The 13,282-nt window shown below is 37.1% G+C and overlaps 1 protein-coding gene across 1 annotated transcript in view; it reads left to right on the forward strand.

Annotated features, from left to right (window-relative positions):
- The window catches only part of DOCK2 (dedicator of cytokinesis 2), a 205,649-nt gene that overhangs the window by 175,361 nt on the left and 17,006 nt on the right, over window positions 1-13,282 (forward strand). Inside the window, exons 37-43 of the mRNA XM_059825590.1 lie at window positions 568-608; window positions 2,096-2,186; window positions 3,282-3,401; window positions 5,185-5,274; window positions 6,627-6,731; window positions 8,885-9,026; window positions 10,731-10,812. Coding sequence (XP_059681573.1) covers window positions 568-608; window positions 2,096-2,186; window positions 3,282-3,401; window positions 5,185-5,274; window positions 6,627-6,731; window positions 8,885-9,026; window positions 10,731-10,812 — 671 coding nt within the window. The remainder of the gene's footprint in view (window positions 1-567; window positions 609-2,095; window positions 2,187-3,281; window positions 3,402-5,184; window positions 5,275-6,626; window positions 6,732-8,884; window positions 9,027-10,730; window positions 10,813-13,282) is intronic.

Raw genomic sequence — 13,282 nt, forward strand, 5'->3', positions numbered from 1 at the left:
TAATATGTATATATTAACACATACTCTCTCTTCTTCAGTAATCACTGCCCAATGTGGTATAAATTTCTACAATTCTTCAGGAGGCAATTCTTGTCATGTATTTTGCAACTCATACCTGCAAAAGTGTTAGTTACAGTGACAAAAATGGGCTTCATTCCTGGAATTAGCTCCTTTAGAGGTATTGCACACCAGCAGCGTTGCACACCAGCAGCGTTACACACAAAGTTCTTTTCTAGCCATCAAGTGTAGCCAAAGCATGTAGTTTATAATGTTAATGCATTTGGATAATCATATTTTCCTCTTCTCCAAGAGAAAAACTTTCACTAATGATTTCATTAGGGAACTAGGAGAAGTATACACATGTATGTAATTATAACACATACTAATAACTAATTAAAAATATTAATTGAGGCAGTAGAGCCAGGTTTAAACTTAAGATAGTCTGTAAATAATATATATCTTGTGCTGCCCAACTAGCAAGAAAAGCAAAACCTCAGCATATATATTTTTATCTTGTGTTTTAATAAAAGACATTAGGAGATAACTTTTAAATGTTTGTGTCCCTAGAATTTCTACAAGGACATTAACCGTGAAGAGATGTATATCAGGTATGGCAGTTGTTCTATCGGGTCTGTTTTGGAAAGGGCAATAATATTCTCTTATGAATGCTGTTTTTTCATTGTACTTGGATTGCTGTTGCTTAATGTTAATTTACTGTCCACAGTGACCCTGTTGTAGCCCTGGCCTCACTTATGTTCTTACTCCATTGTTTGCTCAGCCTGCAGCGATTTGGAATCTATCATATGTATTCAGCAGCAGCATTTTTTTTCCCCCCAAGAATCAACTTTTAGTAGATCAAATCACTCAACATTCATTGTCTATTGTTTTAAATAAAAAAAAGATGCAGCTAGATTTGAGGTTTGATGGAGGGTGTATCATACATTTAGAATGGCAGAAAAAACATTCAAGTTATGTAGAATTGTGCAGTCTGCCAAGTCTCTTTAAATATACAACCCTACTTTACTAGTTTTAATTACTAGTAAAGCATTTTTCTGTAGGAGTTATAGCTATACCAGCAAATTCTTTTAGATGTGACATGGCCTCTTACTGTCTCCAAGAGTTTTGCATATGAGCTGCAGCAAATCTTGCTGTTCAAAAGCTCACTATTTCCTGCCTCTCCTCTTATTCTGCAAAACCTGCAGAACGGCCTGCACCTCAGCCCCTGCAGTACAAAGCCCAGAATCTCAGCTGAAATGAGCGCTGAAGGTGATTCACAGCTAAACCTGGAGCTATGAGCTGGAGTGGCCAGTGAACAACAAAGCTCCCTCTGAGGGCATCGCTGAGGCGGACACGTTTTCAGTTAGGCTGACAGCTGGGAATGGCAATGCCGTGAACTGCTACAGCAAGGTGTCAGAGTTCTGAGTCAAAACTCCTGTTGTGTGTAAGAGGATGGGATGTGCTTTGTCTTCCTGGCTGTTGGAAAAGATGTGGCTTAAGTCACACGATGGGCAATGGTTGTGCTGGTAGCAGCAGTGCTGCCCTACGGATCAAGGAGAAACTGGCAACATGTAACTTGGAACATCTCTTCTGCCCTGACCACCTTCCAAGTTGTACAGGGACTTGCTTTTTCTTTGTGGGCTGGTATTTTCTGTTGTCTCCTTTACCTTGCGTTATCTGTTGTGCTTGCATCTGTTTACATGGACAATGTTTACATGCAATCGAAAAGTGCTACAGAGAAAGGCAGCTATCTTTAGTAACAGCCCAGAAATAATGGACTCGGAGGTCTGACTTAGACCTTGAGTCTAGTAGTTCTTCCTCTTCCTCTTAGAGGTGGAGCTGACAGCAATTCACAGCAGAAGGTTGGCTCTTTCTCCTCCTTTTGTACACAGTGTTTCAGCATACAAAGAGAACACAGAAAAGTCTGAACAAATGCACAGAGACTTAACCCCCCTCAGAGTGTCTTTAAAGACTCCTTGGGTAGTGACTGCATGACATCTATGAAGTTTCCATTACAGAGTTTATCTAGAACTTTTTTGACACGTACTATTCCAGTCATGTCAATATCTAGTCTAATTCTTGTTCTCTCCTCTAACAGATACTTGTATAAATTGCGAGATCTTCATTTAGATTGTGAGAATTACACAGAAGCAGCATATACCCTTCTACTCCATACGTGGCTTTTGAAGGTTAGATTTTCTAAACTCAGTATATAAACAAGCTTTTGCAATTTTCAAATTTGTAAATTAAAAAGTGATGGTCTTAATCTCTGATTTACTGCGTATTAGTTATTTTCCATAGGGTTATTCAAGTTTCTGGTTAAAAACACTGTAGTAGGTCATACAAAATTAACGTTAATTGTTGGAATTGTATTTTCAGTAGGTGATTAAAAGCCACATATTGGTAAAGCTAAATATTGTAGCAAAAATAGTTTTACTTTATAGCGAGAACATTGTGTGCAAATTCTGAAGCCATTTAATTTCCATGTGGCTTTCATTTTGCTGATTTGTTACTATTCCAAACATAACAATGATGAAAATTAAATGCAGTTTTTTCCAGCTATCACGGGGGACATCTGACTTTTCTTTTTAAATAATGTGGGTCGCTCTGCCAAATTATGTTTGCATTCTTTTGTAGCTGGTAATTAGTTTTCACTACAACTAATGTTTATTCTCATTGTAACTGATGTTATCAATAGAAAGGGTCAGTAAGATGCATTTCCATTTCAAGGGAAAATTCAAAATTTAAATGCTCTTCAGCAAAAAATTGAGATTTCTTGTGGAAATTCTTTTAGTGCAGAACCATATAAATTTGGCTTTTCACAGTGCTATTTGGCTTAAACTTCATTTTGACTTTTCTGATCATACAAAAATATGAGTTATATTGTATGTATTGGTATAGACAAAGATAATATTATATGCATATATTTTAATACAAAAAATCAAAGCCAAATCAGTCAAGATGACACCACTGAAATAACATGAACTAATTTTCTCACATAATTTTTATGCAAAATTTTTGGTTGGGGGCAGGAAGGAACACAGGTTTTTAAAATGTTATGTCTAGTCCTGGTTGTCACGTGAAATACAGCACTTGTTTGAAGAGGAAATGAAAACATTCCCAGTTTCTTTGTGGAAGGGTAAAAAAGACTGGGGAAAAAAAACACTTAGAAGAGCCCAGGGGACCAGACCCGGTGCCGGGGGGGGGATGACACAGACGGACGTGTGTGTGAAATGTTGAACTCCAAAATAATGCGGTTTTTTTTAATGTGTTTTTATTCTCAGTGGTCAGATGAACAGTGTGCACCCCAAGTCATGTCAACAGAGTTCCAGTGTTCACAGACCTATCGACACTTGAAAGAGAATTTGTATGAGAAGATCATCGAATACTTTGACAAAGGAAAGGTAAGTCTGTAGAGTTCTTCCCCCTGCCAAATCTCTTTCTACTGTGTTACTTTGTATAGCAGTATTTAATGAAGATGTTCTGTATAAAGCATTTATGTAGGAAATCCTCTTTGAAATGTGGGTCAAGTAAAAATTGTATCGTAAAGGCTTATTCACACGGTATATCTGTCCTATATGAAAATATTCCTTCAATAACCACATTCACAAAGAAAGATGTTTACACTGGTCACAAGCATCTCTGTCAGGCAGTAATAAAATAATAAAAAATGTTGAATGTACTTTCTTTTACTGGGAAAAGAATGTGGACTACACAGATTGTATTTCTAAACCATTTGGTCATTATCTCCCAAAAAACAAGACAGTTCAAAATACACGTATTTGTTTCAGAGAAGTCTGAGAATTGCATCCCAGACTTAAAATGTAGTAGTCTGATGTTCAGGACCTGGGTTTGGTTCAGCATTTTTAAAAAAATCTATTAATAAAATTGCCTGTCAATACAATGACAGTAGAGCTGAGATTTCTGGAAATAAAGCAAAGGACTAGAAAGCAGGGAAAAATTCTGCAGTGCTGAATAATGAATCTTATGACCCAAGAAGTCCTTTAAGTCATTATGTCTTGTTCAGCTGCAGCCAAAGGTATGAAGGGGGAAGGTAATTCATTACTGTTTCTTGCAAAATAAAGGCATAACTCCCCCAGAAAAGTCCCTCCTATAATTTAGAAGGTAGAAAGTTTTTGGTGCTTCAGCACTGTGCAGGAAAATGCAGCGCTGTTTGTAACTTCTTGGGGTTTTTCATTGGCATCTGAAATAACCACAATGTAGCAGTCCCCACCCACTGTATCAGAATAATCAAATCCTTATGATATCTAATCTACCTAGCGTTCAGGTTCTCCTCAGGTACACCTGAGGAGGTTTGCAGGCAGCTGAATGCAGCGGTCAGGTTCAGAACTACCTAGCCTAGGAGTATCTGGCACCATGTAAAAATGGTCCTATTATGACCTGTGACCACCAGTGTCCTTACATCAGTAGAGAATTATGCCCAGAAACCCCCTTTTGTCTCCTTTAGTCTGAACAGATGAGAAGACCGACAGAACTTGAGAAATATCCTCAAGAGAGGGAGTTTCTATCTGCTTTAAGACCACTTTCGTGCTGCGCTGCATACGTTAAGTGCCTATAGCAGATGAGTAAGACTGTCCTAGTCTTTCCAGTGAAGCTCTGTAATGCCTCACAGTGATTTTCAGAGGTGGCTACTAAGCTGTGTGGAAAGAAACAAGCTGCTACTCCGGGCAAGCGGCAATTTAAGCCGTGTAATTTTGTAGCTGACTAGGAGAGCTGCCATATGCAAGGCTGCCTATGCTTATGTATATGCTTCAGAGTTTCTTGTAAAGTGAAGTGTGTTTGTTTTAAGGAGAGGCAGGTGTCAGGCCCCTCATATACTTCTCCTATGCTTGGGGTATATTCTGGATATTATGCACCTTAGTGTTTACTCTTCTTTTTTAACGTATCTGAAAGCTTGGGTGATTCTTTTTTTACTATCTTACTGTAAGAATAAAGTAGGTTTACTTATTCCTTCCTATAATGAACCATAAAACACCTTTAGTTTTTACATTAATCTGCTTTCCTAAAGTTTATGATTGCCTTGAGTCTTCCATTCTAAATGTGCAGTTAATAAATGGCTGCAATTTAAAGACAGCATAATCAATAAAACTGTAGTTAAACAGTGATGCATTAAAAACTTGTTTGTTGGTACTGGATTTACTTTTTGAATATGCGGTTGCATTGCAGATGTGGGAAGAAGCCATATCTTTATGCAAAGAACTTGCAGAGCAGTATGAAAAGGAAGTTTTTGACTATGAACTTCTAAGTCAAAACCTGGTAAGATTATATACGGCTCTTCAAATTATTTCCGTCACAGAAATTAGTACTTTTGAGCTATCAAATGATAGAGCTGCTTATAAGCTTGTTGTCTACAATTGATTTTTAGTTTATTTGTCAAAGAGTTGCTGTGTTGTAACATTCCAGTGGTAAAGTAGACATTCATAACGAACTGTTTGTTCAAGTTGTATGGACATCTGCTTATTGAGATGTTTTGAAACTTCTGTAGATGAGATAAACGTGTTTTGAGTTAGCGCAATTCAAATGCCATGTATAAAAGAAATATAACAAGGTTTTGAGGCCTTTGTGCTGCTTTAGGGTAGAACAAGCACCTGGATGCATTTTTTCCCCAAATTTTTTCTTTAAATTTTAGGAACTCGAATCTCGACAAGCCTAAGGAAGTCTGTCCTGATCAGGGACTGAGGAAGTAATAGATCACAAGGAATTAGAACTAGGTGCAAAGGCTAGAAGGAAGATTTTAAAGGAAGATTAAATGTTCAATTACTTTTTTTCATTAAAATTGAATTACTCTAAAAAGAACCTCTCCCCCACATACCTTCTTTTTTTTCCACCCCCAAGATTCCACACTTGCATGATCTTGCATGATCTAGGGCTCATGCAACGGAGAGCCCTGAATCTTCTGCAAAGAAACCATGGGAATCAAAACATGGTGTTCTTGAACAGTGTGGTATATAAAGAAAGCTGCTTTTTCTCCCAATCAATTCTGCTTTTATCATAAACTAAAAGATAAAGACAATTTTTTTGCCAATTCCATTTAAGTTGCAGTGTTGTGTGTCTCATAGGTATAACACAGGAAATAAAAATAGTAAACCTCAATGACACAGTATTTTATGGAAGACATTGCTCTAAGCCCTTTACATGGTCTGTGTCCTTAGCACGATGCTACAGCAAACGCTTGAGTTGATCCATACCTCAGAAAACGTTTGGGGCAGGGAGTTTTTCCAAATGTACTATTTCAGTAATGTTGTCGGTTAAATGTTTAAAGAGTGAAGTGCCAAGTATGACTTTGGTGTTTGCTTTTTTTCTTTTCACACTAGTAAATTAAGGGTAAGCCTGATTCTGAGGTCAAATAATTGCAGTTGAAGCCATACACATTTAGCTATATGCTCTATTTGCATATAAATGTAAAGAATATTTAATGTACCACAGCAGTGTCATGTGCATGTGCATGCTAACTGATTATTGCTATAGCTTACCAACTGATAGTTGATAGCTCTTACATATCTGCTGATAGCTGTAGTACGTAGCATAGTACTGCTGTAGAGGTTAAAAAATAAATGGAGGAAAAAAAACAACCAAACAGAAGTAATTGCAGTTGCTTTTGCTTTCAGATTCAACAAGCGAAGTTCTATGAAAACATCATGAAAATTCTGAGACCGAAACCAGACTATTTTGCTGTTGGGTATTATGGCCAAGGATTCCCTACATTTCTAAGGGTAAACCTGTTTAAATTCTTAATTTTTCACCTATTTTCATATGCTCCTAAAAATATGAGCATACTCTGCTAATGCAAGCGAGTCTCTGGGGATATTTCCCATGGATTTAGTTTTGCTTGGATGCAGGACTGTAGTCAGAATCTGAATTCTTACTTGTAAGAATATAGGTGAAATGTTTTCAAATGCATTCAAGTTGATTCTTTCTCTTTGTTTGACTGTGGAAACTAGAAGATGTATCAGGTAGTGCAAGTGATATATGACAGCCAAATGCAGCAATATGATGTAATTTGGTAAGGGCAGCTCTTATGGTACATAACTAGTAGAATGTCATTAACTAACTTGTGTTCAAATTAAATCCGAAATTCTGTTTCACATGAGGTTGGTATTTTTAGCAGACCTTGTCATGAACTGATGAGTGTTCCAGATTTATTTTGCCTCTCAGCTACAATTGAAATACATTATGAATGTAGAAAGAGCGTATTTTTCAGACCAATACACTCTATAGCCCAATACTGTGTCTTTAACAGTGGGAAATAGTAGGTAAGTAGGGTAGGGACAAGTATAATATAGAGCAGGTGTGTAGTGATATTGACCTGGTATATATTCCCTACTTACCTGATAAACAGCTTCCTGGCTTGGAGGTGACACTTTGGTTTTCTAGCCCTTCATGGATTGTTCTGTGGTGAATTTGTCCAGTTCCTTTCTGAATTGATGCCCTCCCGAACATGCTGTGGCCTCACAGTACACAACTCTGAGTGTTGGAGATTTACTGTTGCCTTTTTGTTGTCATCTTTTGTTCTTACAGAGAGACTGAACAGTCACTCTTTAATCACCTTCCTCATGCCATTTATGACATATTGTTCTCTTACAGTCTTGGTTTGTTTAAACATTGCTTCCACAGCAACCATTCCATATGTTTTAACATCCTGGTTCCCTTGCTGTCCATTTTCTAGTTCATGAGATGGTAGGGCAAGACGTGTATGTAGTGTTTGAAATGTGGACACCTTATGAGTCTCTTCAGTGTGATACTGATGTTTCTTCGTTTGTTTTCCTGTTTTCTTCGTAATGACTGAAGTTCAGATTGCTTTTTTCATCTCTAATACGCATTGAGCTGACATGTTCATATCAACTGTCTTGTATTACTCTAAGTTTTTTCCCGAATGGTAAGAGCTAGTTGATATCTTAGGACAATTATGGTAAGTTGAACGGTTTTCATTAAACAGACCTTTATACACTGAATCTACTCTCTGTTTTCTTTACTTTTTTCCATTTTTTTTACTACCATGTGAGAAATCAAGAATCCAAAGGGTCTCTTTTTTCAAGAAACCTGCCAAACTTAGGAAGTCATGCACAACCAGCTTTAACTTGAGTTTTTTAAAAGATCATCGCTTTCTTTTAACCACAGTACTACATGTCCTCAGAGCATAAAACGAACCTCAATATTTGATGTTTTCTTGTAGAAAAAAAAATAATCTTTTCTTACATACTACAATGAATATGGTAGCTTTTCTCACACTGGAAAAGCAATGAGAGAACTCTCTTTCCCAGTTTTAAAGGCCAAAGTTGCCTTGAAAACATTGGAAAAATACTGAAAAGATACGCTAATATTACACGAAAGCGAGCATGCACCTTTTGTTCCTGGTATTATAGAAGGATCCTGTTAAATGAAACAAACTAAACCACAAATGAGCACATTTGGGGTTAGACTGTATTGTAAATGAGGACATTAAAGAATACCAAAGGGAAGGAGCAGGCAGAGGAAACCTATCTATTGGTATTAGAAAGCTGTGAAACCTGGACCCAGAATGTATTTGAAAGCAAATTCTTTTATTTGACAGACAAGAAGAAAAGGATTTTCAGTACTTTTCTTACTTCCCATTCTGATTTTATTCTGCTCTACAGGAGCATCCTCAGTGATGATGCCAGTTATCTTCATTCTAACAGCATAAAGTATCATCTCTGGAGAGTCAGTGCTTCATTCCAGCACCTGGTCAAAGGGGTGTCTTGCTTTATAGTTAATGAATATTCAGACAACAGTAACACTCATTGCAAAATTTTGAGACCCCATTGTGTCTTTGTACTGATAAACATGCACCTGTAACTTCTGCCTCAGCATCACACAGCCCAAGAAATCAGCTATTTATTCCTTGCAGAACAAAGTATTCATCTATCGTGGGAAGGAATATGAGAGGAGAGAGGATTTCCAGGCACAGCTGATGAGTCAGTTTCCCAGCGCAGAGAAGATGAACACCACCTCAGCACCTGGAGAGGATGTGAAAAACTCTCCTGGTCAATGTATCCTTGAACACGTGAGAGATTTCAGAACGAAGGCGGGTTGGGGAAACCTTGTCATTAGCAAGAGTTTATCTGTGTGGAACAAACATTTCCTAAAAAGGATGAAAGTTTATTCATGTGGCAGCTCAGCTTGCAGTTTTACTTGTATGTCCTGCCTGTGTTTTATGGTTTGTTCCTAAGATGTTTGCTCCTGTTTTTCTCACAATTCTAAGGAGTCTGTCTCTTTCAGTCATCATAGCATCATTTAGGTTGGAAAAGACCCTTAAGACTGAGTCCAACCATAAACCTAGTCCACCACTAAACCATGTCCCTAAGTGCCACATCTACACGTCTTTTAAATTCTTCCAGAGATGGTGACTCAACAACTTCCCTGGGCAGCCTGTTCCAGTGCTTGATAACCCTTTCAGTGAAGAAAATGCATTCAAGTTTGTACATGGTTTACCTTTATTTTCTTCACATGGCAAGAACAGTGAAGAACACTAGAATTGGCTAAGTTCAAAGCAGCTAATTGTCTATCACCTCACATTCCTAGCTGTTGTGTCTTGATATTACGTTCATGTCGCTCTTGAATGTTGTTCTGACTGGAACTGCATTTGGGTATCACCTGTATTTCATGGCAACTTAAGTGTGCCTTATGTCACTCTCAGAAATTTTCCTAGTAAAACTAACTCATAAACATCGTTAACCACCTTTTAGAATGCCCTAAATTATTCTTGTTTAGAAGTACTGCAACAGTTTCTTGCACGCATTATCTTTTTTCTTCATGTTCTGATTTAAATCATTACTGGCTGAGCAGATATGAGATCACCTCATTGTATCAGACATTTTTTTTCACATGTTGATTGTCCTTTATTCATTTTCAAGGTAATATTGTAACACTTCACATGTTCTCTTGAGTCTATTCTGATGGAACCTGCTGGAGGAGAAAAAGAATACTGCTTTCTTTTCACACTGTTGGGACTGAAGCAGAGAATATTACAGGCTTGTCTAAAATAGTACATTAAGCTTGAGAGCCAAGATCTCCTAAGTCTGTCTTGTGTCTTAACTAATTTTTTTTTTTTGAGATCATATGCTTCAGTCCTTTCTTAAAGTAGAATTTGCTCAAGTCTATTTGCAACTAACAGGAGATGCACTACTTGTGCACTTAAGAAAAAGCTACAGAATCTAACCAGGGGGTGTGAGTTTCAAATATACTGAAATATGTAAGAATACGATAAATTTACTTACAAATACAGTATTGAGATTAACAAGTAACACTTCCATAGAAAAAGGAAATCTCGGGTAAAAGGGCTGCTCAGTTACAGATTTCAAAGATGAAATGCTAAACAGCATGACATTATGCATGCCTAAAGCTAAATAGTGAAACTGTTAACATCAAATATTGTTGATGTTATTTTGGTAAGTTGGCTTGGCTTTAAAATTTAATGAATGATTCAGTGTGATAAATTCAGCTACAGATATTCAAGCTCAGTAAATAATAAAATTATGCAGTTCAAAATTAATACTAATATGTATTCACTGGTTACTACTGGCAGATTTTTCCTTTCTTGGCCAAGAAAGCTCCACAAATGAAACCCTAAACCCTGCAGATTTTTCATCAGGAAATGTCTTTTTTTATTTTTTTTTTTTTTTTTTTATTTCCCCATAGCCTACAGTATTTAATACTGATAGTTAATAACATGCCCTTAACTTTCACAATTTCAGATATCCAGTGTTTTACAGTGCAACCAGTCCTGGAGGAGCAACCGAGATTCAAAAATAAGGCAGTACCTGATCAAATTATAAAGTAAGTGAATTTCTGCAATAGATAACATACTGAAAGTCAGTCCATATTCCTAAATTGACAACCGTTATTTTGTCAACTCAGTCATTTGCCAATGGATCCTGAGCTTTTATTGTCTTAGTTTACTGACTTACATATTCTCTAGGAATTTCATGAAAGAACATCTACCCATTTACCACTTAAGGAATAGAATATGGTTACAGGGTGGGGAGGTGAAATTCATGCTTTGGGTCCAAGTTACTGAGTTTTCCAGACAGCTTCTTAGACAAGTGATGGAGAGAGGGGTCTTAGAGGTGACTGGCAGTATGAGAATTGTTGAGTTGAAGGCTCTTGTACAACAGAATCTTGTTATGACTTACCTTGCCAATTGCAAAACACATGGTGGCAAAATGGTTTCCATTGGTACTATAGTCAAGATTTTATAAAGGAATAAAGGAAATTAATTGTCCAAAGTATTTTGAGAACCAACTGGCTAACATTTCCAAACTCCTAAGCCCATGTAGAACAGGTTGAACTTCTTACGTGCTCCTAATTAAGTGTTCTGACTACATGTGTGAAAGGTGATGGTCCATTCTAACAGCTGATGCCAAAACTGCATACAGCACCTACTGGAATATTGGCTGACTTCAGGCTTGTGAAATTTTTGGCTCCAAATCCATCAATATAAAAAGGGGGATTACAAGAAAGATGGAGAGAGACTTTTTACCAAGGTCTATAGTGACAGGATGGGGGGCAATGTTTTTAAACTGAAAGAGGGTAGATTTAGATTGGATGTAAGGAAGAAATTCTTTACCTTGAGGGTGGTGAGGCGCTGGAATAAGTTGCCCAGAGAAGTCATGGGTGCCCCATCATTGGAAGTGTTCAAGGTCAGGCTGGATGGGGCTCTGAGCAACCTCATTGGGTGAAAGATGTCCCTGCCCACTGCAGGGGGGGTGGAACTAGATGATCTTAAAAGGTCCCTTCCAACCCAAACCATTCTATGATTTATACGGTTGCCAACATGGTCAATAAAAGCTGTTGCTTATCACTAACACCTGAATGAAAATATTTAAGATAGTTATTCGTTAGCTTGTAGCTTAAGGACAGGAAAATGTACAAGCACCATCAGTTAAGGCAGGCCATATTTTCTCCCTGTTCTTGTCAGTGCACAAGGTATGACTATATGTCCCTAATTGAAACTGGCTAAAACAGGCATCTTAGGCTAAAATTTCTCCATGTAAACTGAGGCATCTGCATTTTTAATGCAAGAAAGATTTTGCAATGCCTCCCCACTTAAACAAACAAAAACTGAGACAACAGTTTTTAACTGTTTTTAACCTTTTTTTTAAAACCCTTTTTTTTTTAACCTTTAGTAACACTTCTATTACGACTTTCCAAAAAGAGACTGAAGGTAGAAGGCTTCTTTTTATCAGCTGAAATGAGTTCATTTCTAACTGTTCCACAGCTGGATTCAAACCAGATGTCACCTTTGTCTGCAGCCCTCTTGATAGAATCTTCACTGAAATTGCAATTGATTCAGAGTGGAAAAATAAGAATCACCTCCCCACATAACACCGAAATAAATAAAGCAGATACAAACACAGTTCTTGTACTGTAAGATTAAAAATAAATAACTAAATAGTGAACTGTGGTCCCAATTTCAACTTGAATTAATTTTAAAATCAGTAACTGAAAGACAGCTTATAAATCTGGTCCTGGACTAGATTGCAGTGTAGTGCCAGCCACATTTTGAGCTTGTAACAGTTTTATTTAGCAAAGTGCTCCATATGAAGTACAATCTGTTGTCATATGGGAGATTTTGTAATTGTTTGTCTCATCTGCAGAATTCAACCAAACTGTTAATTTCATCTGGTCTTAGAGATTTATTTTTGTGAGTGTACTTTATTGGGCATTTAATTGTTAGTTACATTAATTGATGGCAATGCGTTTGTTCTATCAAAGAGCTTCAAAATATCTGTCCCTTCAGATGGAACTGTATAAAGTGATCTGACTCAGTATGGCAGTATTTTCCACTTTCTTTTCTTGATGAGGATAATCTTAGTTTGGATCAGAAATCAGGTTCCTATGAACTAACGTACCAGAAGTTTGCTTAGCTCAACTGTTTGGGGTCTCTCCATTTATTTGTCTCTGTAGGCTTCCAAAACATGGCTTGGTTTTACTGTAAGATATTTCTGAGATATTTTTTGCTCTGCGAAATTAGCTTTTATTTAACATGGATTTAAATTTAGTTCATCTTTAAGACAAAAAAATAAAAATGAAAAGGAGAGATTTTTCTGTGGACAGCAAAAGACTTAGCCAAAACCGTGCAATCTCTTCTTTCAAATTAGCCAGTGCTAAAAGCCGAGTGGTTACGAGTTTAGTGGAAATATGTGCTCACAGTGATTGAGAATGGTTCATTAGGTAAATAGAATAGACCATAACATGAATTTGCAATAGATTTCTTTACATTGTTCTCCCCTCTACAAGTGTTTAT

Source organism: Gavia stellata, chromosome 16 (genome assembly GCF_030936135.1).
Source record: "Gavia stellata isolate bGavSte3 chromosome 16, bGavSte3.hap2, whole genome shotgun sequence".
In the NCBI taxonomy this organism is placed as follows: domain Eukaryota; kingdom Metazoa; phylum Chordata; class Aves; order Gaviiformes; family Gaviidae; genus Gavia; species Gavia stellata.